The sequence below is a fragment of the Manis pentadactyla genome, chromosome 1 (assembly GCF_030020395.1).
Source record: "Manis pentadactyla isolate mManPen7 chromosome 1, mManPen7.hap1, whole genome shotgun sequence".
Taxonomy (NCBI): Eukaryota; Metazoa; Chordata; class Mammalia; order Pholidota; family Manidae; genus Manis; species Manis pentadactyla.
This window is the reverse complement of record NC_080019.1, coordinates 19,974,919-20,001,739: the sequence shown is the minus strand read 5'-3', so window position 1 is coordinate 20,001,739 and position 26,821 is coordinate 19,974,919. Positions and strand designations below refer to the sequence as shown.

At 39.0% G+C, this 26,821-nt stretch overlaps 1 protein-coding gene across 3 annotated transcripts in view; it reads right to left on the bottom strand.

Annotated features, from left to right (window-relative positions):
- Positions 1 to 26,821, bottom strand: part of ARHGAP10 (Rho GTPase activating protein 10) — a 277,456-nt gene that overhangs the window by 110,421 nt on the left and 140,214 nt on the right. For 2 of the 3 annotated variants that reach the window (XM_036910129.2, XM_036910128.2), the window contains exons 13-15: positions 24,245 to 24,310; positions 7,803 to 7,877; positions 1,596 to 1,683 (exon numbers count right to left, since the gene is read on the bottom strand). In XM_036910129.2, coding sequence (XP_036766024.1) covers positions 1,596 to 1,683; positions 7,803 to 7,877; positions 24,245 to 24,310 — 229 coding nt within the window. The remainder of the gene's footprint in view (positions 1 to 1,595; positions 1,684 to 7,802; positions 7,878 to 24,244; positions 24,311 to 26,821) is intronic. The other variant, XM_057493417.1, reaches the window with a different exon arrangement.

The following is a 26,821-nucleotide window of genomic DNA, read 5'->3' as shown; positions in this document are numbered from 1 at the left end:
ACAGGGATAACAATAGTAATTACTAGATTAAGAACATCTTGCTTAATAAGTGAAATACTCAAAAACAGGTAAAATACATATGAATCCACTGATACATTTTAATTTCATTAAAAAATGGAACAACCAGATAACACAGAAGTCCTGATAAAAATACAACAGGAAGAATATAGCACCACTGAGATGTAGTCTGGCAATAAATAATTTTTTTTTAATTTTACCTATAAAATCTAATGAAGCCTATAGACTGAACTATTAGCTGACAGGAAATAGCAGGGCTAGAGAACCATGTTAAATGACACCATGACGATACAAACAGCCATACCTAAAGTGGAGAAAATTCTATTTCAAAAAATGACCCAGGTTCATCAACAAAAATGTGTCATTGTGGGGGGTGGGGGGGTGTCAAGGGGGAGGTACAGAGTGGGGGGTGGGCACAGTAGGGGAGGGGATGCAAAGATTAAAAGTGATTTCAAACACAACAACCCAATGAAAAGTGTTGACATTGTTCAAACCCTGTAGGAATTAAAACATATAAAAACTTCTTTGAAAAAAAATCAGTAAAAATTGAAAATACAGTAATGGATGATATTTTGTTGGGTTTGATCATTATATATTCTTTTTATCTTTCCTATATTGTTCTTTAAGTCCTCATCTTTTTGGAGATATATACTCAGTATTAAAGGGTACAGCAATGTGATGTTGTAGTAAAATCTTCAAAATATGATCCAAAAAGAGTGGTAGGTAGGAAGACTGATAATCGCTGAGGAAATAGGATAATGGGGTCATGAAAAATTTGCAATTTTTCAAATATATACATTGTTTAGAATATAAAATATGTAATTGACTCTAATGTGCTCATTCAACTCAGGTAATGCTTACCTGAAAAACAATTCTATCTGTTGGTTAAAAAGAAATGATTCCAGATGATCATTTCAGGCCAAACAAAAATCAAAGCCACCAACAGAACAACATAAGAAATAATCACAATTTTTTTCTTTCATTCATTTCTTTTGTCACTGTCTATGTACTTCTTCTTCATGTAGCTTTTTAGCATTAAATCCCTTTCTTTCTTAAAGAGTAATAACCCATAGAAATGATGAACCCATTTCTAACTCTAGTCCTAAATACTCTTTGTAATAAATGTAAAACTTTAGTTTATCTTAAAACCTTAAGTAACCTTGTTTTCAAATAGCTTTATATTTATATATTATCATTGTACACCTTTAAGTTTAAATGGTTTACATTTAAACTAAAAAAAATTCAGCTTAGCTAAAAACATAAAAGAGTCAATGAATTCAATACATAGCTTCCTTCCTCACTGTTTCACAGCATTTAATTCCTAAAAACTCACAGGGCAAAGGACATTTATTTCAAAAGCTAGCTCTATTCCAGTTCTTTCCCATTGCCATTTACCTTATACTGATGATCATCAACTACTTACCTTACTTTCTGGGACATTATTAGACACTTCCCAAATGGTCTGCATTTAAAATAAGGTTAACTTAACTATTGAGAGTTAGGGGCAAGAGTCACCATCTGCTGCATCAGTTACCCAAACACTCTGTTCTACCCTTCAGTTACAGAGCGGAGCTTACCTCAAATACTGTTTTAGGGCACTTGTTATTGTCTTCACTTCCCAATCTATGGAATTTTCCAGATCCACCTCATTGCATGTTTTTACATCTAGTGAGCAAACAAGAAAGAAAATGTAATTAAAACTTGAACATCCAAAGGCTCTTGACTGGCTCACAAATCTTCCATTTTCACATGGCCAAGTCACAAAATAATTGACTCTGTGGTTTCCTATAAAATCATTTTATACAATTTCTTCTAATATTATAATCCATGTTTTGTTATTTGATATTCCTAGCACTTCCAAAAACCTGTGGTGGAGATCAAAGTGCAAAGATAAGGGCTGCTGGGAGGAGGGAAGAACAGGGTATAGCAGAGCATTTCAATATTTATAACTGCAAAGCACACATAGCTGCCTTATTATTATTATTACTATTATTATCATTAAAGGTACTACTCAATGGCCATGGCTCAGGGCATGTGGCATTTTCAGTGTCTGTATATTTTATCATGTTTTGGGTGGCATTACTGTTATCACACTGTGTTATGACAAGGAAAACAGGCAGCACCCTTCATAGCAAAAGGACTATTAAAACAGCAACAAGTCAGTGAGAACGGGATGAGGAGTTTGGTCTCACACTTCAGAGGTGTGTACTCATCACATTACCTTTCTGAAGATCAATGCATGATCAACCAAAACAGAAATATGATAACACATAAACTCAGAAGGACATTTATGGGTAACGTTCCACGTTACATTCCAGTATTTACTGGCAGTCTCTGGGTAGCACTGCTGACATTCATTCACTCTAAATTAAACTAGTTTCCTTTGTCCTAAAAGTATGTCAATGAGAGATTCTTCCAAATGCCCCTCCAAAAACTCTACAGAAAAAGACATGCGGCTAACAAAAAAGCAGCAGCAGAAGGGAAGAGGGGACGGCAGGCAGGAAATCTGAACAGGAAAAAGTCAGTCCTGATGGCAATGAACGGATGGTGGGAAAGGCAAGCAAGCGCTCGGGAGTACGGCGGCACCTTTGATCCCTGTAAGTAAGGCTGGGCCGCTGCCCTCAGCTGGGGCGTGTGCACACACCTGGGCTTACACGTTGCCACCGCCCCAAGCGGCCATGCCACCCAAAGAAGTCAGGTCCAAGCCTACCGGCGTCAGGTCTTCATCCGCACCACGGAGATCGTGTACACGCTCTCACAGAACTACAGAGAGCCTCAGAGCAAGTCAGGAAATGCATACAGATTTCCATAATTTATTACATGAGTAAGGAATCAGCACAGATGAGGCACTGGCAGTATCAGCCTTCAGGGGTGGTACCTGCCCTCGGGGAGGCAGAATGAAGCCGACCAACAGAAGCTTGTCTGGTTTTCTACACTCCCATCTCGCAGAGGAGGAGACGAGACATTCTTTCTCCCTCGCTCCTGTGTGGGAGATGCTTCAAACTGAATAACCAAAAAAACTAGCTGTTTGGGGGTGGGTTTTTTTCCTCCCTTACCCTGCATTTTTCTATAATAGGGAAGGAAACATCTTGTTATTGTTTCCTTTTTAAAACCTCTAAAAAGAAAAATCTGTCAAAACGGGACCACCACAGAAGTCATGCCTGCCACTTAAAAAGTTTTCAGCTTGGGCACAAGAAAGGGTGACAACTCACGTTACTCTCTAACTTTTCTTGAAAATAAAGTAAAACAGGAAGTGATGGTTATTTCACAGCCATAACATACATATGAAGCCAATTACTCAAAAGTCTGGAGGTTTTTTTAAAGCACTTCAACAGTTCTTGATTACAGCAACTGACAGCAGTGTGCAATAAACTTCAACAATGGCAATTGACACTGATTACATTTTGATCAGTTCCTACAGTTCAGAACTCATTTGTTACTGAGCTTGTCAGACAAGCCACAGATACATTCAAGAAATCAAATTAAGCACCCTGATGAGAGGTGGCATCTTTTATAACCAGGACTAAATAATTCTGTTCTAAAGGCTTTGCCAACCAATTACTCCAGTAACTGAATATTCTCTCTCTCATTAAATCAATTATTTAAATCTCATTTTAACATACAAGTCAGATAACATTTTCAATCAACTTGCTACCAGCAAGTCATCATTTTAAAATCCAGGAGGCTTCTAAAGGAAATCTTTTATTTTCGGCTTTCCACCAAATTATCATTCTATATATTTTGAGAATCATATTCTTTCTATGGAAAAATAAGCCATCCTTTGGATTCATGGAATAAAAGGTAGCTGTCACATCAGAAGCTAATGACTATAGAGTGTCTATAGTCATCCTCTATTAAATTTTCACTGTTTTCAAATAAGTCAATCATCCCGAGCTTTACAATCAGTGGACGCACTGGAACTCGGTAAATTTGTTAATAATTTATCTGGGACTCAAACTTAAAAATGCATTTGAGCGTTCAATCAGAATGTATGTTCTACCGTAAATAAGGTAGAAATGTTGCTTCTTTTCTGACCAAGGGACAGCACCTCATGGATTAAAAATGTAAACTAACAAGCACAGGTACAAATAGTTGACTTTTTATTGGGGTTAATGTTTCATAATTATATAACCAGTGGTCTTTTTTTTGAAACTGGAAATATTCAACCCAACCTAAATGCAAAGTACCTGCACCCTTCTGAATACTGATGTGAGGTTCCATTTTAAAGTATTTAAAGAAGCACAGTCATTGAATGAACTTTGAGAGTGTATTTTAAAACCTAAAATGAGACATTTTTTTCTGTTCCCCTAGTTTATTTTTTTCTCGAATCTTTGTGAAAAAGTTGTCCTATGGACAAAATAAGCAAGGTAATGTTTTTAAAGTAAAACTTCTAAATTAGTTTTTTTTCTTTTCTAGGGTCTGTGCTTAAAAATCAAAGCATCCATACTTTTTTTTTTTTTCCAAATTTAGAAATAACCACCAACACACACAAGCCACTACCACACCCTCTCAATTTCCCCTCCCTTGCTATGTTCCTTCTAAAGTGGGGAAGGAAGAATACATAATGATTTCAAGTTATCTTAGTTATAACCTACCAATAGCTATTACAATTACCTGTTACATTCTCACTCCGTTTGCTAAAAAAACCTGACTCACCCAAAAACATCTCATCTAATACTTCTCTCTGCTTTCCCCAACTGCTCAAATTTTCTATTAAAAAAAAAAAAAACTTTTACCAGATTACATATGCCAAAGGGGAAGGAAAGAAAAAACACCTGCAGAGGAAAGGAAGGCTGTTGCTCACTTGGACATTTTCTTTTGGAAACTTTAGCAGCTTGGTGCAGAGAGAGCTAGAAGGCTGCTAGAAATCCCGCACACTGCTACCTTCTGCTCCTGGGATGGAAGACAATTAAGGCAACCATTCTCATCGCCATGGGGAGAAACCCACCCAGCTGCCCTCTCCTCCACCCAACCTCGGAGGGGTGCAAATGATGTATCTGTTTAGAGCCCCTTCTCTGGTCAGCTGCCGTTAGTGCCTCTTGTTGGCAGGGGAAGGAGGAGAGGAGAAGGGAGAAGAGGGAGGGGAGGTGGAGGAGGTGAGAAAGGGCAAAGAAGAATGGAGAGAAACACTTTTTTCTATTCTCACCTTAAATGTGAAGAGTGAAAACACACCAAAAAAGGAGGCAGGTGGCAAAAACATGCGAGATATTTAAGCACGCAGCTTTTTTTTTTTTTTTACAAATTATCGCAAACTTTTACATGAGTATTTAAATGCCTAAAACATTTTAAGCACACATAAAAATGTCAATAAGAGAAAAATACCAACGTAAACCATGAGTTCTCAAGAACTAAAGAAACCAATTAAATGGAAGTTCTTGTCCAGTAACATTAAATGGCTGGGAATCTTTTCTCAGATATTTTAAAATTAGATTTTTGCTCATTTCCACAATGGAAATGCAGCAAACAAACAGTACTTCAAAAAAATCTCCAACTTGAATTAAACATTACCTGAAGGAGCAGTCATTTAAAAAAAAATAACTGTCTAGGACCACAAATGGGCAAAGCCATCGGGATTAATTTATTTTACAGGGCAAAAACACTGGTTTAAAAGAGCAAAAGTTAAAATCTGGCAGACTCACCCATTTTTTTTTTTCTCTTTAAGATATGTAACTTAAAACAGGAGAAATGGGAAAAGTTGGAGAGAGAGAATATCCAGAAGGTGGTGTACACACTGCTACTCAAAACCTCTACAATCTTTTTATGGGGGGAAAGATGTATAAATTTTAATTTGAACACTCACTAAATCAGGAGCTAAGGAAAGAAACAGCTCAAGGAAATCTTAAATTTATTAGGATATAATAAATAAATCTATTTTGTTAAGAGCTAAAGTTTGAGTTGGTAAAGTAACAAGAAAGTGGTATTAATGGTAATTAAAATACAAAGTTTGTGACTGACAATCTTAAATTCATACCAGGAATTATCTATAGATCCAGTTAAATAATTTATATTGCACAGTTCCTCCTAAATGATTACTTAAAAAGGAAATAATAAGTCAGTGCCTCTCCCTCACGTCAAGTCCCCAGTGCCTCTGTATGGAGAACACTACTGAAAACACACTTCCCTTGCCAGCAACTTAAATGAGGTTGTTTCACGCTTGTATCCTGGACTTCTCTACTCTGAGTCTCTTGGAAAGTGACTACAGTTTTCCAGGTCATGAATTTTTGAAGGTTTAGGTATTTTAAGATACCTTGTAAGTTAAGGACTATCTGGAGACATTTCCCATGAGCAGAGGAAACTCCCACCTTAGTTCAGAGATACCGATCATGTGGGATCATATGAGATTAAGAGCAAATTTTGAGTCAGCTTAGCACTTCAGTGTGACCACAGACACACCCCATTTGAACTTCCTTGAACGTGAATGAGAAGATAGTAAGAATAATTGTAGGATCCTATGACCAATTTAATGTCAAAGTGTGCCTTTCAGCCAAAATACCCCCTTCGGATACCAAGAATCCTCCAATTCTTATCATGATCACACCATCTTGGAAACAGGAGAAGTGTTTTTAATTTTAAAATTAACAAAAAGCAGATGCTGCAGTCCCATTAAACTCACCCAGCTGCTACTGAACCACTGGCAACCTGAGTCTATTTAATTTGGAGACCACTAATGGTAAAAAGGAAAAATCTGACTGCCAACATTGTACACCCAAGTTAAACCAGAGAGGCAAAAAACGAAAACAGCTCGTGAAAGCAAATGTATCCTAAAACAGCTCTCCAACTGATGATGGGAAGTTTTTCCTGCGGTTAATTGCTTTAAAAAAAAAAATTTATTGCTTGTTAAATCCTTAATTCAAATACAGCCAAACAAGCAATCCTATCTGTAACATGTCAGATGATTTTATTCAGCCTGGTTTATGCTCCCTAAACATGAAGCTTGGCTACAATGATTTAAGATGCAGTCAGGTTTAAATGCACTGACAGCATGCCTGAGGGCATTGTTAATATAGATTAATTAAAGTGAGATATCAAATTAATTAATATTTAGCAAGGTCATTATGACAGATCGGTTTGACATACAGGCCCTCAAGCCTGATGAGTTATCAGCACTCCTCAGGAGGCAGCCTGCTTTGGGGTAGGGAGAAAAGTGGGGCACTGTACAGGTGGTACTGAGCTGACAGCAATGTGGAATGTAAAAGTGCTTTGTCATTCACATAATGTCTGGGGTAATGAAATGGATTCACTTTCTGGCTTCCTCTAGTTTGTGATGCCAAAGAACACTGTGTTATCAGCACAGATGGAGCATGCATGGTTCTGGAGAAGAGCCTGGTGCAAACTGCAAACAAGCCACTGTGAATACCAATGAATCCCTGAGAATCAGACCCTTGCTGTCGAGTGACAGTTTTGGAAGCTCCATAAGAATGAGTGAGTCCCGGTGGGTCTTGTGCATCTAGATGTACTGTCAAGACTCTGGACAGGCAATTTGGAAGCCATGAAATCACTGATGCCGGGCTGCTACTTCTCTGTGAGGGGCACGTGCAAGAAGACATTCAACCATGAGCTGTGTTCTTTTTTTCTTCCATTTCTTACTAAGCAAAGAGGGAGTAGATAATCTGTGCAGATGTCATTAATCTACTTCTCTCTCTCTGCTCAGGAGAATCTAACCCAGGCCAGAGACGAAAAGAATAGATTCACAAGTGTGCTGTATATTACTAGCAAATATTAAGTTGTAAAGTCAATGAATATAAACAGATAACACATGAAAAATGATTAGAAAAGAGGCATACCCATCAACATACTCAGAAGTCTCTGGACCTTTGAACTCACCCCCACAACTCTGTACAATCCTTGGTCATTTATACCTATTGGAAGAGACAAAACATTAGCAAAGTACAAGACTCGTATTTTTAAAGCTGTCAACAAACAGTCGCATTCAGAATCTTTGCTAACTCACATTAGCAGCCTTCCTGTTGACTATAAAAATAACGTTTGACAAAAGCAAGTGTTTACCAACTTGTTTTAGCAGCTTGGTGTTCATGAATTATGGCTGGAAAATAATCTCCTAAAACAATGCCCCATGCGGGCAAAACGAGTCAATGTTAATGAAATAAGTCTCTTAAATAGTACTCATGTAAGCCAGTGCAATTTGTAAAGATGCATTATAACTTTCCTGTTTATTATGTTTACTTATTCCTGACATTTTTCTTAAAAAGTTTTAGCCTATTAAAAATAACATGCTGATTAGCACAGAGAAAGAAGTCATTGTTTGGGTGATTCCTGAAGACCATGGAAATGCATTCAAAACTAAGGCAGAACGGCTTTTGTTTTTTCTTTTTGTTTTTTTTAAAGAACTGTTGTGTTCACTGCCCAGCGAGGAGCTCTGAAACTTCAAATGAGTCTCACCACAAACCATACATCAAAATGTATACATCAAAACCACTGCATTCTGCCTCCGCAGAGACCTGGAAACAACACATCTCTCGGCACAACAGACAAGAAACAGAAGCAAGAAAATTTACTGTCAAACATTATTTAATGTATTGAACACATGGTCTTCTTTGAGTTCTGATTTCAAGAAACCAAGGGGAGAGGACATTTTTGAGGCAGTCAGGAAAGTGACTGAGTGGCATTAAGGTTATGTCAGAAAATGTCTGTATTTTTAAGGTACATGTTGAAAGTAGTGAAAGTAACCTACCTTAGATTTTCTTTAAGAACAAGGAAGAAATAAAGTAATTTTTAGCAAAATTTGGTAACTGTTGAGTCTAAGCAATAAGAATGTGGGGGTTTACTGGACCAATCTACTTTTTTTATGCTTGAAAACTTTCAGAATAAATAGTGACTTCTGAAACACATGACATATTATCTTTATTTCTGCATCTATTTTTCTGCACTACCAATGTTAAAACTAACTAAGAATAGGACTGGCTGACAAGGTTCCTAACCTCCAAAGTTTTCAAAAGAAAACAAACCACCACCAAAAAGGCCACGGAATTTGCCCAAGGGAGCTTACTTTCTTTTTGCCTCCCTGCATAGGGCAATGAAAAGAATACCAGACAGAAAATAAAGAACTGGACTCAAGCCACAGGTCAGTCATTCCTGCACTCTGAGACCTCAGGCAACACAGGGAACTTCTCTGAGTCTTCAGGCTGCATCTGAGGTCAAGGGCAGCCCCCTGCACCGTGGGTCATGGTGGCAGGGAAGTGAGATGGCACCAACGGGTGTACCGTCAATTAGAGCGGACTGCATACACAAGGGCTTCTCTTATTCCTTGCAAAAATGAGTGTTTCTTTTCCTTTTCTCTTTTTGCCTCTTATTTGTTTCTTCTTAATTGTTTTCTGAGCTTCTCAAATGCCCTATTTGTCTGTCTATTATGGGCTGAATTGAGTCCCCTGCAAAATCTGTTGAAGTCCTCACCTCCAGTACCTCAGAATGTAACTGCATTTGGAAATAAGATATTTTAAAAAGGTAATGAAGTGAAAATGAGGTCATCAGGGTGGGCCCTAATCCAACGTGACTCGTGTCCTGACAAGAAGAGATAAGGACGGGACACAGAGGAAGGCAGTGGAGACAAAGGGCAAAGGCAGTCATCTTCAAGTCAAGGAGAGAGGCTTCAGAAGAAACCAGACCTGCCAAACATCTAGATCTTGGATTTCTAGCCCCACGAACAGAGAGGAAATCAATTTGATGTGTAAGCCGCCAGCCTGTGGTACTTCACGGTGGCAGCCCTAGCGAACAGCGTACCTTCTCTCCACTTGCCCAGTAGCATTCAAAGAACCAGAACGGCAAGCTCTTCAGTCGTACAAGCCTATACACAACACTAAAGAATCAAAGTAGCGGAGAGGCACCTTCCTGACGGGGAATGCTCACTGACTCCAAGAGAGGAGAAAACGCACGTCAGCCCTGCCAGGAGGTGGAAAAGGGAAAGGAGATGGTCAATGAACACAAGCTCAGAGCGGGAGCCTGCTACAGGAGAAGCCTGGACCTCCCTTCCTTCCTTCCACGGGACAGAAGACCATGTCCAGGGAGTTTAAAATACCAGAGGATTTTTTGTTTAGTACTAGTCTATTTAAGAAATCTAAAATAGTTTGACCTCAGTGCATGCAGCCAAAAGAGCAAGTCATATTCTGCAAAAACAAACATGCCTCGACGAGCAGAGTCTGATACATACAGGGAAATAAAATAAGAATGTTACTTTGGCAATAATCATCACTCTGTGCTGGCAATTACTATCAGATAATTGATCAAGTTCAAATTCATCAACCTGAGGGAAGCAGAGTTAATTGCTAATGCATAATGGAAGGTGTCAAGGGGAATTAATGCTACTCAACACAATTTTTACTTTTTTTCAATGAAATTTAAATAAACCTTATACAAAAAACAGCTTGGAAAGAGTCTGTAACACACACACATAGGATTTTGTTACTTGTTACATTATCCTTAAAAGCTCTGAACTAAGAAACCTGGAACGCATTTATATCTCTGAACACACATGGCATACAAAAGACATCAAATAAATACATTTAAAGAATATAAGCCAATCAATATGCCAAGTCATATCAGTGAGTTTATCATACTCTCTCGCTTCCCTTTCAAACTTCCTTCTTGCAGCCAAAGGGATCACTACTACTAGTTACCAAGTATTAGAATGCTGAAATTTTATTTGATTTCCCGTCACTTTCCAAATTCAACAGGTCAATGCCTGCATTTTCTTCAAACTTCAGACTAATCTCTACTTCTTCAACACAGCCTTGAATTTTATGCACACACATGTATTCAGGCTCCTTGCAGGGAAACAAACCACCATAATCCACTCTGCGTACATCATTTTTTCTTCTTATTGTTCCAATCACTTTGATTATCTCAGGTCTCTTCCATCCCCATTTAAGAGTAAGACATCAGATCAAGTCCAAACTCCTCAAGCTGAACAACTATGTAAAGCATAAACACATAAATATCCACAATAGGCCTCACCTCACCTACCCACATTTATTGCAGAGTATCTGCCTTAATCAGAGCAGACCCCTGATGATCACCAACAAATGACCAAACTAATTCCCTCCCCAGGTGGGGGTCTCCTCTGACAGGAGTGTCCTGGCCCTTCCCTTCACAAGCTGCTCATCTGTCAAACATTCATTCACCATATATGTGCCAGGTGCTCTGCCAGCTGCCCAAGGTTCAAGTGTGAGCAAAATAAAGACCAATCCAGACCTTCAAACCCAGACAAAATCCTGCCTTTTCTGACACCAACCTAGAGCGATATTCTCTTTTTTGAATATGACTCATAATTAATTCCTTTTAACATTTGATCACAATCTCTTATTCACAATTCCCAAAATCGAAAATCTGACTGCCTGGCCTGACATCAGGTTATTTAAATCTGTGTTTTTCCCCAATCAGTGTGAATATTCATATTTCACCATGTTAGAAGTAATTTCCACAACAAACCGACCAGGAGATGTTATATACTAAGCAGTATACATCCCAAATTACCTTTTCTAAAACACATCCGACCTCTGAATTTTCAGATTAAGAATTGAAGACAGGAAATTAACACAGTCATACAGAAAAGGTAAATAGGGAGAAGAATACAGAATGAAAGGAAGGAGAAACTGGAAATAAATGAGAAGACAGCAGGCTAGAAATTGCAGAGCACTTAATTTTCTGTTAATTTCATAAAAATTATTGCATACATGACTATAAGCACTGAGATAGAATAAAGTGAAGATACAGGGTAAAATTCCAAAGAGAATAAAAGATAGCAACTTAGGATCAACCCAGCAATTAAGTCTTTTCTTTCCCTAATTTCCTCTTTTGGTTTCAGGAGCAAATTTTATACCTGATAGCTCCGTATTCTCAACACCTTACATGGGCTTCAGCACATGGTATACATTTAATGAATGAACTGGATAAACTGAATAAATAATTAATAATTATTTAGTAAAGGAATATGGAACAAAAATTAGGAGAGACAAAAAGGATTACTATTAGAAAAGACAGGTACAGCGATATAAAGGAGGGAGGCTCCAGGTGGAACACTAACACTTCTGATGGAAACGGGCACAAAATTGTTAAGGATTTTCCAGGTATATGTTTCTAAGAAATAAATGATGGTATTCCATGGGGCTATAAAGTAACATTTACTCCAGTCTCATCCAGTAGCCAGCAGAGTAGATGGCATGGAATGAGATAACTGATCAATATTTCCAGAGGGACTGAATCGTTTATTTGCACTTGTGAGTGCTGACAGCAGGGTAAAGGTGGTTCATGTTCACAATCACAGGATTTACACCAAAAGTCTTCTGCACATCATTAATGAGGCACATGTGCATGTGTGTGTATGTGTGTGTGTATATATATATATGTACATAAATGCATATATAGCTTTACATATCCCACCAGCACTGCAAGGAGAAACTCTCCTATGGGCTATGTAATGAACACAATTTTATCCACATATAAATTTCACTGCAATCGTAAATGTGTTTTATAATTATACATATGGAATTATAAATATTAACTGATCTCGGAAGATTCTTGAAAATGAAAGGAAAAAAGCACTACAGGTAAAATGATTAAGAAAAGCATGAGAGACTGCCCAGCAGCAAGGCTAGGACTGACGCACTGTAACCGCGACTCAAAGAAAAGCAGTGAAGGGGTTCGTGAATATGGTTTCAGGGCATAGGTGAACTACGAACATTGGGTAATGTATTCCTTACATGTATTTTTAACTAATTCTCAATAAACACTCTGCTTAAATGTCTGTGTAGGGAGACTAAGCATTTTCCTGGCTATCCATAAAAATAAACAGGTTCATACACAAAGACACCCTTCCAAGACACTGGGCAATTAACATTTTAAGGTTCTGCCAAAAATGCAAGTTTTTATTAAATTATTTTTAAATATAAGCAGACAGAACCAAAAATGATTTGCTCTGTTCCATCAAAGGGAGTAATATTCAACATCATAAATATAAGATACTGTATTTATAGAATTACAGAATTCTAAAACTATGTAAGAATGTATTATTTTTAACACAAAGTCTTCAATACTATCAAAAGCAGGGTAAGAGACAATTTCTAAGCACTGGGACAGGAGATAAACTATAGCTATACAAAGATGAGAAACTCAAAATGATAGTAGTATTTTAACCTTTCTAGATCTTGGTCCTCTCATTAAAAAGAACACGTATAGATATCCCAGAAACACAAGTTCACTAAGTTCGTAGCATATTACAAGTTAAGGTAACTGGTATCCTGAAAACTTCCATCTCTACCACCTCCCTGTTCTATGACCTGGCAAGTTATTCGATCTTTCTCAGCTATTTTACCTGAAAAATGGCATTAAGGATGGCATGGTGGTAATGTGAAAACTAAAAGAGAGAATATCTATAAAGCATCTGTATGAGCTTCACACACCAAGCACTCACTAAAGCTTTAACTGTGCATAAAATTCAGAATTAACATCAAAATAGCTACGCATAATACATATAAAAGTCACCCTAAAAAAGGCCTGTAGTCACCCTAAACAGCCTACTTTCCTAAAATAAAGCACATGTTGGGAAGACAGTTTATTTAATAGGAGTGACTCATGGAAAATATAAAATTCCTGTTAGCCAGTAACATTTGGAATTTCTGCCCTCCGGATAATAATTATTTGGGCAGCAGAGAGAAAAACATTACAGACAACTCCTATCTGCCAGGAATAGTCTGCTTTTTCCCTTCTTAGGAAGTCTTGCTTTCACTTCCACGTGGGCCTTCCCATACTCCTGCCTACAAGCCCAGTTCTATACGGTGATGACTAGCCTCCCCACCAGCAGGCGCTGTGAGGAAAGCTCTTAAGGATTCCACTCGCGTGGTCTTCCCAAACCAGCCAGAGACCGAGCTCAGAAACCCAACAGCTCGGCACAGGCAGGTGGCCATGCCTCCCGAGGCCGACTGCCACATCCACTTCCGTTACTGCTTCCCATCCCAGAGTAAGATGTATGGAAAGGTTTCAGGCAGGTGTCCAATCCAGGTCTAAGCCAGTATTTTTGGAAGTATTGATCATTTCAAGACTCTTCAGCCATATCTAAGGCTTGACTCCAAGCCTCATCCTCTCAAATCCAAATTCAAATACAATTCGGGTGATATTAGGGTCAGAATGGACTGTGTATTCCCAGTACTCTGTGTGGCTGGCCTCACTTCTACTTTCTGGCCAACACAAGACAAAGCATTCTGCTTCAGACCAGACAACCCCTAAACTTGTTGCTATTCCTTATATAACCACCCAAGCCAGTGGGCAGAGTGCCCAGACAGGGGCTAGGAGAAAGCTACAGTTACAGGAGTGTCCTCTGTGATTAGGAGCACTTGGGGTCCCAAACTCTCTCCTGAGGTCTGGCATCTTGCTGTCCCAGGATCCGAGATCTTGCTGCAACTCATGCACTATGCCCTGCAGTCTTCCCCACCAGCATGAACCTTGGGGATGGACTATCTCACAGCCTTGGGGCCTTCCAACAGAATTCAGCTTCCCTAGTACCATTATACCGAGTTGTCAATCAACTCTTACTCCCTCCTTGCTCATACTGCCACAGGGAAGGTCTCAGAGAAAGAAGACCAGGATCTGGATCCCTGCTCTGCCACTTTCTAGTTGTGTGAACTACAGCAGGTTTATCCTCAATAGGTTCCAAGCTTCAGATCCTCATATGCACCTAAGCCTAATAAAGAAGATAGATCTGCCCCCACAACCTCCTGAGTTTTGTAAGGATTGGGTGAGCTAGAGTACACGAAATACTCAGAAACATAAAATGCCACTTATTATGATTTTAAATATTGTCAGGTACAGATTCCACATTGACATTATTCTACCATTAAGAGACTCAGTGTTGCAGAGATTATCAGTAAAATGAGACAAATCTTTCTTGGGCTGTTGGTACACCTTCAGAGGTCCATGAAGGCGGTGGTGTGGCAAGAGGGCCAACGTCACTTTAGAATGGCTTCCCTCCCCACTTCCCTTTCCTATTGTCTACACTCTCAAACCCCCTCTGTTCCTTACAATTTTTTATTCTCTTTGTTCTTTTGTTCATCTCCAACATCCTCAGATGATCAGCCTCTACAGCCTCTACCTCCTCATGTTGCTTGTCGTGAAGAACACCGGGATTAGAAACTCAGTCTTGGATCTGAGTTGTCATCTGCTGCTTATGATCTCTGAGACTTACAGAGTCAAATCATGTCTCCTCACTTCAGTTGCTCATGTAAAATGGAGAAATACCACCATCTCACTGTGTTCTTGTGGAACACGTACAACACACCACCTGCTTATCTCTAGCTTCTTGCCTTCCCTATGTCCAATGGTCTCTTGGTTTTCCTCCTACCTGAACTTTCTAGAGCATCCAACACAGCTGACTCCCTGCTCTCTGGACTCTCCTCCTTGGGATTCCTCCGCCACGCTCTCTCCATTCTCCTCCTACCCCTCTGATTGTTCTGTGTCTCCTTCATTATTCTTCTTCCTCACATCCTCTAAATACAAAGATCCCCAGAGATTCTGCTCTTTGCCCCAGCCTCTTCCTCCTTCCCCATCTGCCTGCATGATGTCTGACACTTAAAACTCCACCTCTCTGAAAATGATGTCCACCATCTCTCCTACTGCCTTCATTCTCTTTTCTGAGAGAAACGTCACATGTGCCTGCAATTCACAATATTAAAAACCAATCTATATTCCTCCCAAACCTACTGCTCCTCTGCATTCCTTGTCTTGGCTAAAGATGTGATGTCTTCATCTACCTTGGCCGAAAGCTTAAGAATCACAGTTTTTGCTTTTCACTTTTCCTTCCCTCCTACATCCACAGGTCACCAGATTTTATTTTTCAGTCAAGTCTCTTTTGCTATCCATCCCTTCTTTCCAATGCCAGTGCCACAGTTTAAACCCTCATCATGTCTTATCTGGATACTTCCTGTCAAAGATCTGAACATACCCCTGCTCAAGCATGTCAGTGCCTCACCACTACCTGCAGAACTGAGGCAAATGCACAGCAGAGCACCTGGGTGTCACACTCTGACCTCAACTGCCCACAGAGCATCTTCTCTCACCATTTTCACCCACTTGCCTCTGCCAGCAACACCCCAGGGTGGGTGAACACCAAATGTTCCAGTATCTCCCTCTGGAGTAGAGTAGATTTGCTTACAGCCTTAGAAAAGAGAGATAGTGTCTCCATCTAGAACAAAGGGCGGGCATGGTTGCCAGCCATTATGAAAGAGTAAAGTTTCCTAAATTCAGAATTTTTTCTCAGTCATAATCCACTGTGTCTGCAGATAGCATCTGATCCTCTTTGCGATGTCCATGGGAATCAGAGCTTACAGTACCAAAATGTAATACTTGAGCTGAGAGTAATAAATCATTCTATATCTCTGATCCAGGAGTTTGTGTCTTCTACCAGTATCCATGAAACTATGCCAGAAGACTTGCTCATATGAAAGTAGCATAAAAATCTCAGAGCCTTCTCTGTCTTCAACTAGACTGAAGCTCATCTTTAAGAAAAGGAACCATATTTTTTTGGTTTAAGAAAAGGAACCACCATTTTTTCTTCCAATATTTTTTCTGTAGGGAATGTGTTGACTAGAGCCCACCAAGCCTGTGCATGCCCAAGAACAGGTGAGTGTTAAAGTAAGCTAGAATGGAGGGGACATTAGCTAAAAGCACATTTTATTTCAAATTCACTCATGTGGCTCAAGCTTAAGTAGTTACAAAATATCACTTATATAAATGAGAAAAAGACTCAAACTCAAGGCAAAAAGTTGGCTGCCGCTTTTTGCAAGACTGCTTTACATCCCTCCTTTACAGAGATCCGAACATTAGAAGGGCCGGATGGTGTCTCACTGCTGCCATCTGCCTCTCCACCTCAGAGCAGCTGTGACAATCAATTTTAGGCAACCCTGGACAACCCTTTTTTTTTTTTTTAAAGCTTAAGGAGATCTGAAAGCCATCTTCTCCTGGAGCCCCTTTCCTTTCTTCACAGCCTCCTAGCCATTTTCCTGCTCAAATGTCCACAAGACACTGAGAAAGAGAAGGCTGAAAGCCACCCCAGGTGATTCTGCTGCTTGTTAATAAATGCTATATGTAATTACTAGATAAAGTGAACTCCTGTGGTTTAGTTCCCTGTGCAAATTACTATTTTTCAAAAACTAAATAAAGTTCCTCATTGCCCCCAGAGGCAAGAACCAATACTGGGACTACTAAACGTCAATTGGCCTCAATAGATTTATCGCTAAATAAGCAACTCACGTTTACTGGACACTCCACGTGTGCCAATGTCCCATTTCTCTTTTAACTCTCACAACAATCCTACGAAGGAGATGCTACCCTTGTCCCATATGACACATGATAAAATCAAGACACAGAGAGGTTGAGTAACTAATTCACCATGGCTGCAGAACTAATAAGGGGTGAAAGAGATTCCAATCAAGACTGACCTTTGAGCTTATGCTCTCCAGCACCACGCCGAGTGCCAGGAGAGCCTTACAATAACATGCCAAGGACCTCATCTGACTTTGAGCCAAACACACAAATCCAGCATGCCTCCTCTATAGCAAGACAGTTTGCCCATTTGTCCCTATTAATTTTACTCAACTATTCATTCGGAAACTAATAGCTTCGGAAGCTTATTTGTTCTTGAAACAAGTAAGATTACTAATTGAGAAAATGAATAAGCCATCCTGAGCCGCCTGGCTTTAGTATTTCAGTTATGCATTTGCATTTCTGCAGACACCACCAGACTCCGCATCTCCCTCCCACATCTAGGCTGTCCTCTGTATCCACCCACACTCATCTCACACCCATTAGGATTAAAAAGGGACAGTGAACAAGAAACTCTAGTTTACTTGCTGTAAATTTTCGGGGGACAGCTGTTCTTTATTTTCTTCATTTTGCACGTAATTTGCCCTTGGCAATTTTAGACGAATGTGCAACCATGGTAAAAGATGTGGCCAGTTCACTTTAGTTATCTTCCCTCCCATAAGGATTGATACTGAAAATATACATTATCATCTTTCATCAGGCCCATCTCGAGACCCCCATACAGTTCCAGAAGTGCTCTGGAAGCAGAAAAAAATCCCCAGTTCAACTTCAGATTTTCCAAAAACCTGGAATTTTGCTTTTCAAAAAAAGAGAAATCACTTTTACATGCAACAAATCAAGACTGTCACATCTTCTTCGTGGCTTCCTACTGCCATCCCAGGAATTCACAGCTTGTTTCAATGTGGAATTTGATGACTGACAGCTTGCCGAGACCGACATTTTAATGCCATACTCTAGAAATTAAAGTGAATATTCAAATTGCTCACATATGGAAGATTTTTTGAGAGAAACTTCATAAACAAAAGTAGCATACGAATTTAGTTTTAAATCATGATAACTATTTAAAAAACGACAACTAAAAAAAGTTTTTAAGCAAAAGCGTCTTACTTTGTTTTTGCATATTTTACAGTGCATGCACCTGAAAAACGGTGTCATCGAGTTCCAGGAAAATACAACATACTGGGCATGGGAGGTAGTTCCTTTATATAAGGAAGGGATGCTATTTACTTAAGGAAATTATGTAATTACTCTCCAAGCTCTGAAACCATAAGACACTTTCACATATAACATGATGTACCTTTCTATGTCTAAATATCACCCATAATTCAGAAAGATGCTGGCATAAATTCAAAGGAATGAAAACCAATCCCGCATGTTATCTGAAAGTACTAATTCCAACCGCATATAAAGAATAAATCTTTCCAATAATTTTACAAATTGTTGGAACACCTAACATTGCCAATGTGGCATTTTAACCATATCTCTGAATACTCACACAAAAAGCAACTGCTTTTTGAGAGCTTGCTGTGTGTGTAAGACACTGACTGTATTTAGAAGTGAAAAAAGGCACACAAAGAATACATAAGACATTTTCTCCACTCCAAGGAAACAGTAAAGTTCCAGAAGCAAAATAAATATGTGAAATATAGTTAACAATGCCAGGCAATATAAGTGTCAAATGAGGAACACGGACATTTCTCAATTAGAGCGATTCAGGGGAAGGATGGGAGGAGGAAATAAAGAAATATATTGAATGAGTATCAACTATGTACAAAAATTAGCTCTTTTATCCTCACAAATGTGGGTGTGGATAGACAGCGTGAATGAACTTCTTAGTTACATTCTTTTAGAAACTAAGGGTCTGAGAGGTGAAGAATCTTTCCAAAATGCCTATCTTACTGTACCACTTTCAGGCTTAAACCTGACAAATCCTATCCACCCACAGAAAGGTGAACTTTCTACAGGGTAATCTGAGCACCTCCCCTCTCCCCACACCCCTCTCCAGCGGTTCCCCTGGTCTTGCCAATGACTATGAGGTCCCAAATGTGTCAGATTCCTTCAAGCAGCTACACCATTTCCTCTGCCAAAATCCTTCTTTCTAGTACCCCACAGCTGTGCACCTGGGCGGTTCCTCCTCATGCTTCGGAACTCAGCTTAAGTGCTGGGTCCTCAGGGAAGCCCTGAGTCGGCGTTTCAGAGTCCCAGAAGGGCCAAAGGAGAAGCGTCCTTCCAGAGATGCAGACGGAACAGCAGACTCTATCATGAGCGAGCCACAGATCATAGTGGCCACACAGTAACGTCTGTTTTCAGCAAGGCCGAGACAACAGAGAAAGGCTGTGTAAAACCCTTAAGAATAATGGGGTATTTTCCCACAACAAAGGGACAAATTACCACAGGGCACCAGAAACTAACCTTCCCACAGGGATCACAGGGGAAAAGGGCTGGAGCCAAAGCACAGGAAGGGTGAGCAAGAGGTGACGTAGTCTGGATTTGCCGTGGATTCACCGACGAGCACTGGGTTTCTGGCTTGCCCTTGGCTTGACCACTGAACTGTTACTTCTTCTCTCAACCTCACTTTTTAGGACTAGGTTCTTCCCTATATATATGTTGACTTTCGTAATCCCAAACGCTACATACATGATCCTTGATGCAGCACCCTCATCAGATTCACTCTCTCAGGAAAGCCCGCGTGGCTTCTTCTATCCTCTCAGAGCAGATGAGAAAATTCCTGTCTCCTCTTCACTAATCTTGTTGGGCCTCTCATTGTCTACAGCAGAGGCCCAGCTACAAACAATTCTGATTCCGTAAAGCTGACACCCCAGGAATCTGCACTTTCAAGAAATCCCCCTGGTGATCCTGACATGGCATCAGGTCTGCCAGGGCCCCCTGAGTTTCCTTGATATCCTTTGTTTTCCAAACTAGAACTTGAAGGTGAAATTCCTTGCAGAACGCTGATCCTCTCTGTACAACCATCTGCTGAATGTGATTCCCTCATCTACTCAACCAAATGGATGTATCCATGCTATCTGACGCCCCTCAGTACCAAATCCATCTTCCTGAATCAGCGTCCATTCCTATGGAATACTCCAATCTGGGCAGGATTCTGGGGCTTCATCACTAAGTCATCCCACACTTGCCTACCAATGTTAGTTTTCTTATTTACCTCTCTAAGCCTGCTACTCTGTTATCCACCACCCTCTAGTACCTACCCAATTCCTTCACTGTTAAATGCAAATATCTGAGACCTGCTTTTACGCTGTTTCTTCAAGCTTCCTTTCCAATCAAGTTTGGCTTCTGTCATGCTCTCTCTCCACATCTTTGCTGAGGTTTCTCTAAATGCCAAAACATACTTTCCAATTCTTTGAATCTAAGGAAGCACATTTCTTCCTCAAACATAGCCCTCAATTAACATCTACATGCATCCAAACTCTAAATCCTTGCAAACCTTTAACACTTCTATTTTATTACTTGGTATACTTATATTGCAAATCTCTGTTCCATCTGCCATTAATGAACCAAGTATTCTATGCAACCAACCTTGAATATGTATCACAAGGTTTATAGCAAGGCTATGTACACTCTGTAATTAAAAAATACTAGTTAACTGACTGGCTTCAGATTAGAACTAGAGTTTGACTGTGATAAGTTACCTGTTACTGAGAAAAGGAAAAGAACATTGTGCTGTTTTCTTCAGAATTTTTTTTTTGTTTGGACTTTTTGTTTGGGTTGAGGTTGGATTATTTTTTAAAATAAGTTAAAAGAAAAACTACCCATGAAAGAGGACACTATAATCATGAAGATAATAATTGTGTAGCCTAGTTCTCTAATACACAAGCCACTCTTCTATTAGGACAATGGTTCCCAAACTTTGCTAGATATTAGAATCACCTGGGAAACATTTAAAACTCTCACTTCCCAGTTCACATCCCAAAGCAATAAATTCAAATTGGGGGGGTGAGAGACAGGTCCTACTTTTTAAAGACCTCAGGTGATTCCAGTGTGCAGCAATGTCTGGGAACAACTGATTCGGTAAGGACTTCAAGCTTGGTATACATAACCAGTGACTGTTTTAGTGGTAGTCATATGGCCTAAATCCATTAAGAGCTAGTACATATTATTAACAAGTTATCTGATAAATGGATGAAAGATCAGGTGATCTGACTCCCACAGGTGCCTTAACTTCATAAGCCAACAACTCCATGGAAATGAGGAGTATATTTTGTTAATTGATGCTGATATTGTAGTCAAATGGAGTTGTTCTAATCTCAAAAGTAGAGTAACCTACCTAGTCCCACCGTGGCCAAGATTTGCTAGCATTTATATATGTCAACATATATTACATGTGTTAATATACTACATTATATTTTATTAGTGTCATTGTGTCATACATATTAATGTAATAGATTAATGTCATATGTATTTCACATTATCAAAGATATGTTAGTATGTTCGCATCCTAAACATGTTACCTTTTCTTAGGGTTTAAGGACCACAATAAATTTTAGACATTTGTCTGATGCTTTGCAAATAGTTCAAAGATACGTCATTTTTAAAAGAACACATTAGCACAAATGTACCCTGACTGCTTTAGCCAAAACACAAAATGATAATTTTCAGACAATGATAGTTATGTTTAAAACACTGAAAACAGTGATTAGAAATAATTCTTCAATCAGATCTCATTAAATGTTTCTGGTCATAAGGCACATAGATCCACGAAGTACACAGGAGGCATAAATGCTATTCACCAAATATTTCTAGCTCTCTCTGTGTTTCCTCATTGAGTGGGACCATGCGGCCACTTCTGCCCAATTAACTCATTGCAAGGCTAGAGGATCCACTTGCTGGGCCAAATCCTCCAGAATGGTTTCCTTCAGACAGGGCAACCAGGAACCTCTAAGCCCAGATACTGGGGATGAGTGAACCCTTTCACCAGTAAAAGTCTTATTTTAAGCCACAGAGACTTGCAGCTTTCTTATTACAGGAACATTAACTAGCTTTAAACTAACTGATGTAAAAAAAGAGAGGCAAGAACACCTATAGCGTAAAAAAGATCAATAGCTATGAGAGTTGATTTGGGAGAAATCATTGAGAGCAACATTCTTTGAAGGAACTTCCCTGAAGGAACTTTCATATTTAGAATAAAAACCTCAGAGGTTTCTAAAATGTTCCTCATCATTTTTAATAATATGATCTGACTGTTGATTCTTTTAGTTCTATTTTTGGTCTATTACTCCACTCAATGCAAAAGACTTCAGTAATGGAAGACATTCAGGACCCAAAGATTTGAAAAGAAAAAACATGTTTTTCAGTTTTTATTTTTAAATGTAAAAGTCTAAATTGGAATATTTAGACTCATTCTTCTGTTAAAACATCTAACAACTTATATGTTTATGCTAAAAGATACTCAATACATGGAGATTCTAGTATATATAGTTCATTCAATGTATGTAACACTCCATAAAACTACACACACCAATCAGAAAACATTCTAGATAGATTTTTATCTGTTCAGGCAGAAGTAAGTATGTATAAAACATATCCTTTTGGGGAAGAAGTTATCAAAATAATAAACATGCAAATGATACAACTATAAGGTTCTTAACATCCAGAGCTCAGGAAAAGCAGAAACATGAACATGAAATGAGAGGTATGAAGATCAGAAAATTTTTCCTAACAGCCTGAATTGCCACTCTAAGAGTTCGGGAGAAAAGACTGTGTGGCATGGGTTTTTATAATCAATGGACAAATCCCCAAATCATAGAAGAGCTTGTATTCAGCTGTTATCCAGCACTCTAATTCCACAGGTGGCAGTCCCGGCTTTATAACAAAGACCTTGTTTTGACAGAAAGCACTAATGCAATACTTCACCCCACTAAGTAATCCAAAGTAGGACTGAGATACACAATATACGAGAGAGAATTAAATATTCAATTTATCCGTTCTTCTACTAGGTCTCTAAACAATGAGAAATTCAGCCTCCAGAAAGAACCTGTTTTGCAATGCTCAGTATTTAGTTTCTCCAAAGTCTGCTGGAATGGCTACAAAGTGAAAGGGCCCTACTTTTCCTTAGGGACTATAAAGAAAAAGCTTTTGGTGGAGGAAGGGATTAGCTTCCCTTAAATTTAAAATGGGAACAACCCAAATATTTATCAATAGGTGAACATATAAACAAATTGCAGGATAGCCATATAATGAACTATTACTTATAAATTAAAAGAAATGAGCTAAGGATACACCCAACACAAAATGAATCTCAAGAACATGCTAGATAAAGAAGATTCAAAAGGCTATATACTAATTCCATCTGTATAAAATGCTTTAAAAAGAGAGAGAGAACTGAAGTGATTTAAAAAAAAAAAGCTCAGTGGTTACCAAGGGCCAAGGAGAAAGTGGGGATTGGCTGCAAAGAGGCACAAAGGGACTGCAGGGACACAGAGGAGATACAATTGAGATCTATGGCAGTGGTGGCAGTTACACAACTGCTTACACTTCTCAAAACTCACCAATTTGTACAGTTAAAATCAGCATATTTTACTGTAGGTAAATTATACCTCAACGCTGGTGAGTTTTTAAATGGAAGCCAATAAGACAATGGAAGATGTGCATGAACAAAGAGTGATTAAGACTGGTTGCTCACCACTGCTGAGGCCTCTAATAATTCCCATGTCAGCACTGACCTCATATTGTAACACAGGGAAGAAATGTAAATAAAAAGGAAAATCCCACCTTTTCCCAGTAAACAAATCACTCAATCTCTGACACTTAGAATGTACGTTTTGCATTATTGTATTGTATTTCATTCTACAACACTTAGCCATGCAATAAGCAGTTTAAAGGATGCTTACGTTTTACATACCTATAGCCTTTCATGAATAAAATGATCAGACACTCATGTTACCTCGTGTTTCAACTGCACTGATGCATTTTCTGAGAATTGTAAATCCCATCTTATCCAGCTGAGCACCTAAAAGAAATGGTTACAAAACACTAAGAGCACGAGACGATTACTTACATACATTTTTCTTCCTTAAAAAACATGGAAAAATTATTTAAATCCAATTTAATTTTTATTACATTCTGGCTAGGAGCCACCTCTTTGATTGACAAGGAGAGGTCATTTGATTGACAGGTGCATTTATATAGCCATTCCAGTCACTGCACATATCCTTTCCCAGAATGCACATAGAGAAGCCCACGGGCAGGGATTGGGGGATTGGGGGTGCAGTCAAAGTGCAATGTAAATTGTTTTTAATGAGATTATGATGAGGCATGGTTTGGGCTGTTCTTAGTTTTGTTCCATTGGGCCCGCCTTGCTCTGATTTGGTTGGGACCCACCAGTTTGGCCTGGTCCGGACAGGCAAGGAACTTATCTCCCTACTAAGTCTTTGTTGTCTTCCAGGGGGAACCCCTAACTGGGTGGCTACGGCCACGCATTCCCTGTTTATATTATATAAATGAGAATTTCATATATTTAGAGGAGTACTTAATGGAATAATTTATAAATACATTAATAATTTAAGATAATATTCATATTAATAAACATAACTTATCTAAAAAGTGGAAAAGAAAGTGATACATATCTTTAGGGAACACTATCTATAAACAGTTAAGATACATTTTGCCAAAATTGCAATGACAGCTCAATTTTTTTAAAAAATTATATATATGAGTGAAGGTTCTTAAGTTACTTGACAGTTGGAGAAATAACACAAATCTTTCTTTGTTGCTTTTAAACCTAGGGAAAAATTTTAAGGAATGCTTTTTTAAAATACCATTTGGACCACGAGCTTGAAAAATAATTTTCTGCTTCATACTATTCTCTAAGTATTTAATACTATTTTCATAATGAATTTAAAAGACATGATTCATGCAGCTAATTCAAAGATTACTTTGAATATACAATTTCATATTTTTTTCTCGTTTCAAAAAATGAAATCAGGGAATGTGAATATTTTAATCTGTATTTAGAACTAGGGGACAGTAATACTACCTCTTGGCCCTCAGAGAGGATACCATGAACAAGCTATGAATGTAAACTTTGCAGGGAAAGCTGGGCAGTGGTCTACTGTTTAAGGATCCACAGTCACATTTAATAAAATGAAAGTGTTTCTCTATGCTTAGCAAACCTAGCCTTCACAAATAAAGGCATGTTTTCATTTATTCAAGAAAATGAGAAAATCAAGGAAAGAGAAGAGGAAAAACAGAGAGGAGGCTGAGGGAAGGAAGGAGGAAGACAGGAGAGAAGAAGGAAGGACAAAAAGAGACCAAGAAGGTGCTTCAGTGAGCTTACAAGGGGCGATTTCCAGGGCCACGTTAGGGGAGATACGTCTTTTATTCAAGCATTGGCTGGGGGGATGTGCCATCATTGTTAGGTAGACAGACAGACAGGAGCAGCGAGGGAAGGGGAAGACAAGGCTCAAGGAAAAAACCACCCAGTTAGGGGTCCCACTTGAAGACAACAAAGACTTAGTAGGGAGATAAGTTCCTTGCCTGTCTGGACCAGGCCAAACTGGTGGGTCCCAACCAAATCAAAGCAAGGCAGGCCCAATGGAACGAAACTAAGAACAGCCCAAACCATGCCTCATCATAATCTCATTAAAAACAATTTACATTGCACTTTTACTCCACCCACAATCCCCCAATCTCTGCCCGTGAGCTTCTCTATGTGCATTCTGGGAAAGGATATGTGCACTGAGTGGAATGGCTATATAAATGCACCTGTCAATCAAATGACCTCTCCTTGTCAGTCAGAGAGGTGCCTCCTAGCCAGGATGTAATAAAAAGGCCTCCAGCCTAGAGGCCGTTGTCTACCCTGAATCTGGCCTGCTCCTCCCTAGGAGTGTATTCAAATAAACTTTCACTATTAGCTATTGTGTCTCTGCCTTTCAATTCTTTGTTTTGGTGGGGACAAGAACCAAAGAGAACAAATTTAGGAGAACAAATTCTACTAGTAACATCATAATTTTGAAATCATGTATAATAATTAACATAGTGTTTCCAAACTGGGGACATCCAGTAAACATAGCCTTAATTTCTCCAAATTAAAAACTAAGAACCGCCCAAACCACACCTCATCATAGCCTCATTAAAATATAATTTACAATGCAGTTTTGTTCCACACACAACCCCCAACCCCTGCCCATGGGCTTCTCTATGTGCATTAGAGGACTGTGCACTGAGAGGAATGGCTATATAAACGCACCTGTCAAAGGATTTTAGCAGAAGTAAAATCATAAACAATCCAACACATCTGATCACATTTTTGTTTTATTTCAGTAAAAACCAAGAGTGCAGAGCCAGGCAGTACTTCATTTTCCTCTAGTGCATAGAATGCATGTGAAGATCGCTGTCCTAAATATCTGAGTGTGTCTGGTGTTTGTTATTTTCTGGGGTGGAATGATTTACTTCTTGTATAGTCCACACTCAGAGACTTTAAGGATAAAGGAGATCAATGGTAGAGGTTAGGAGGCTGCAA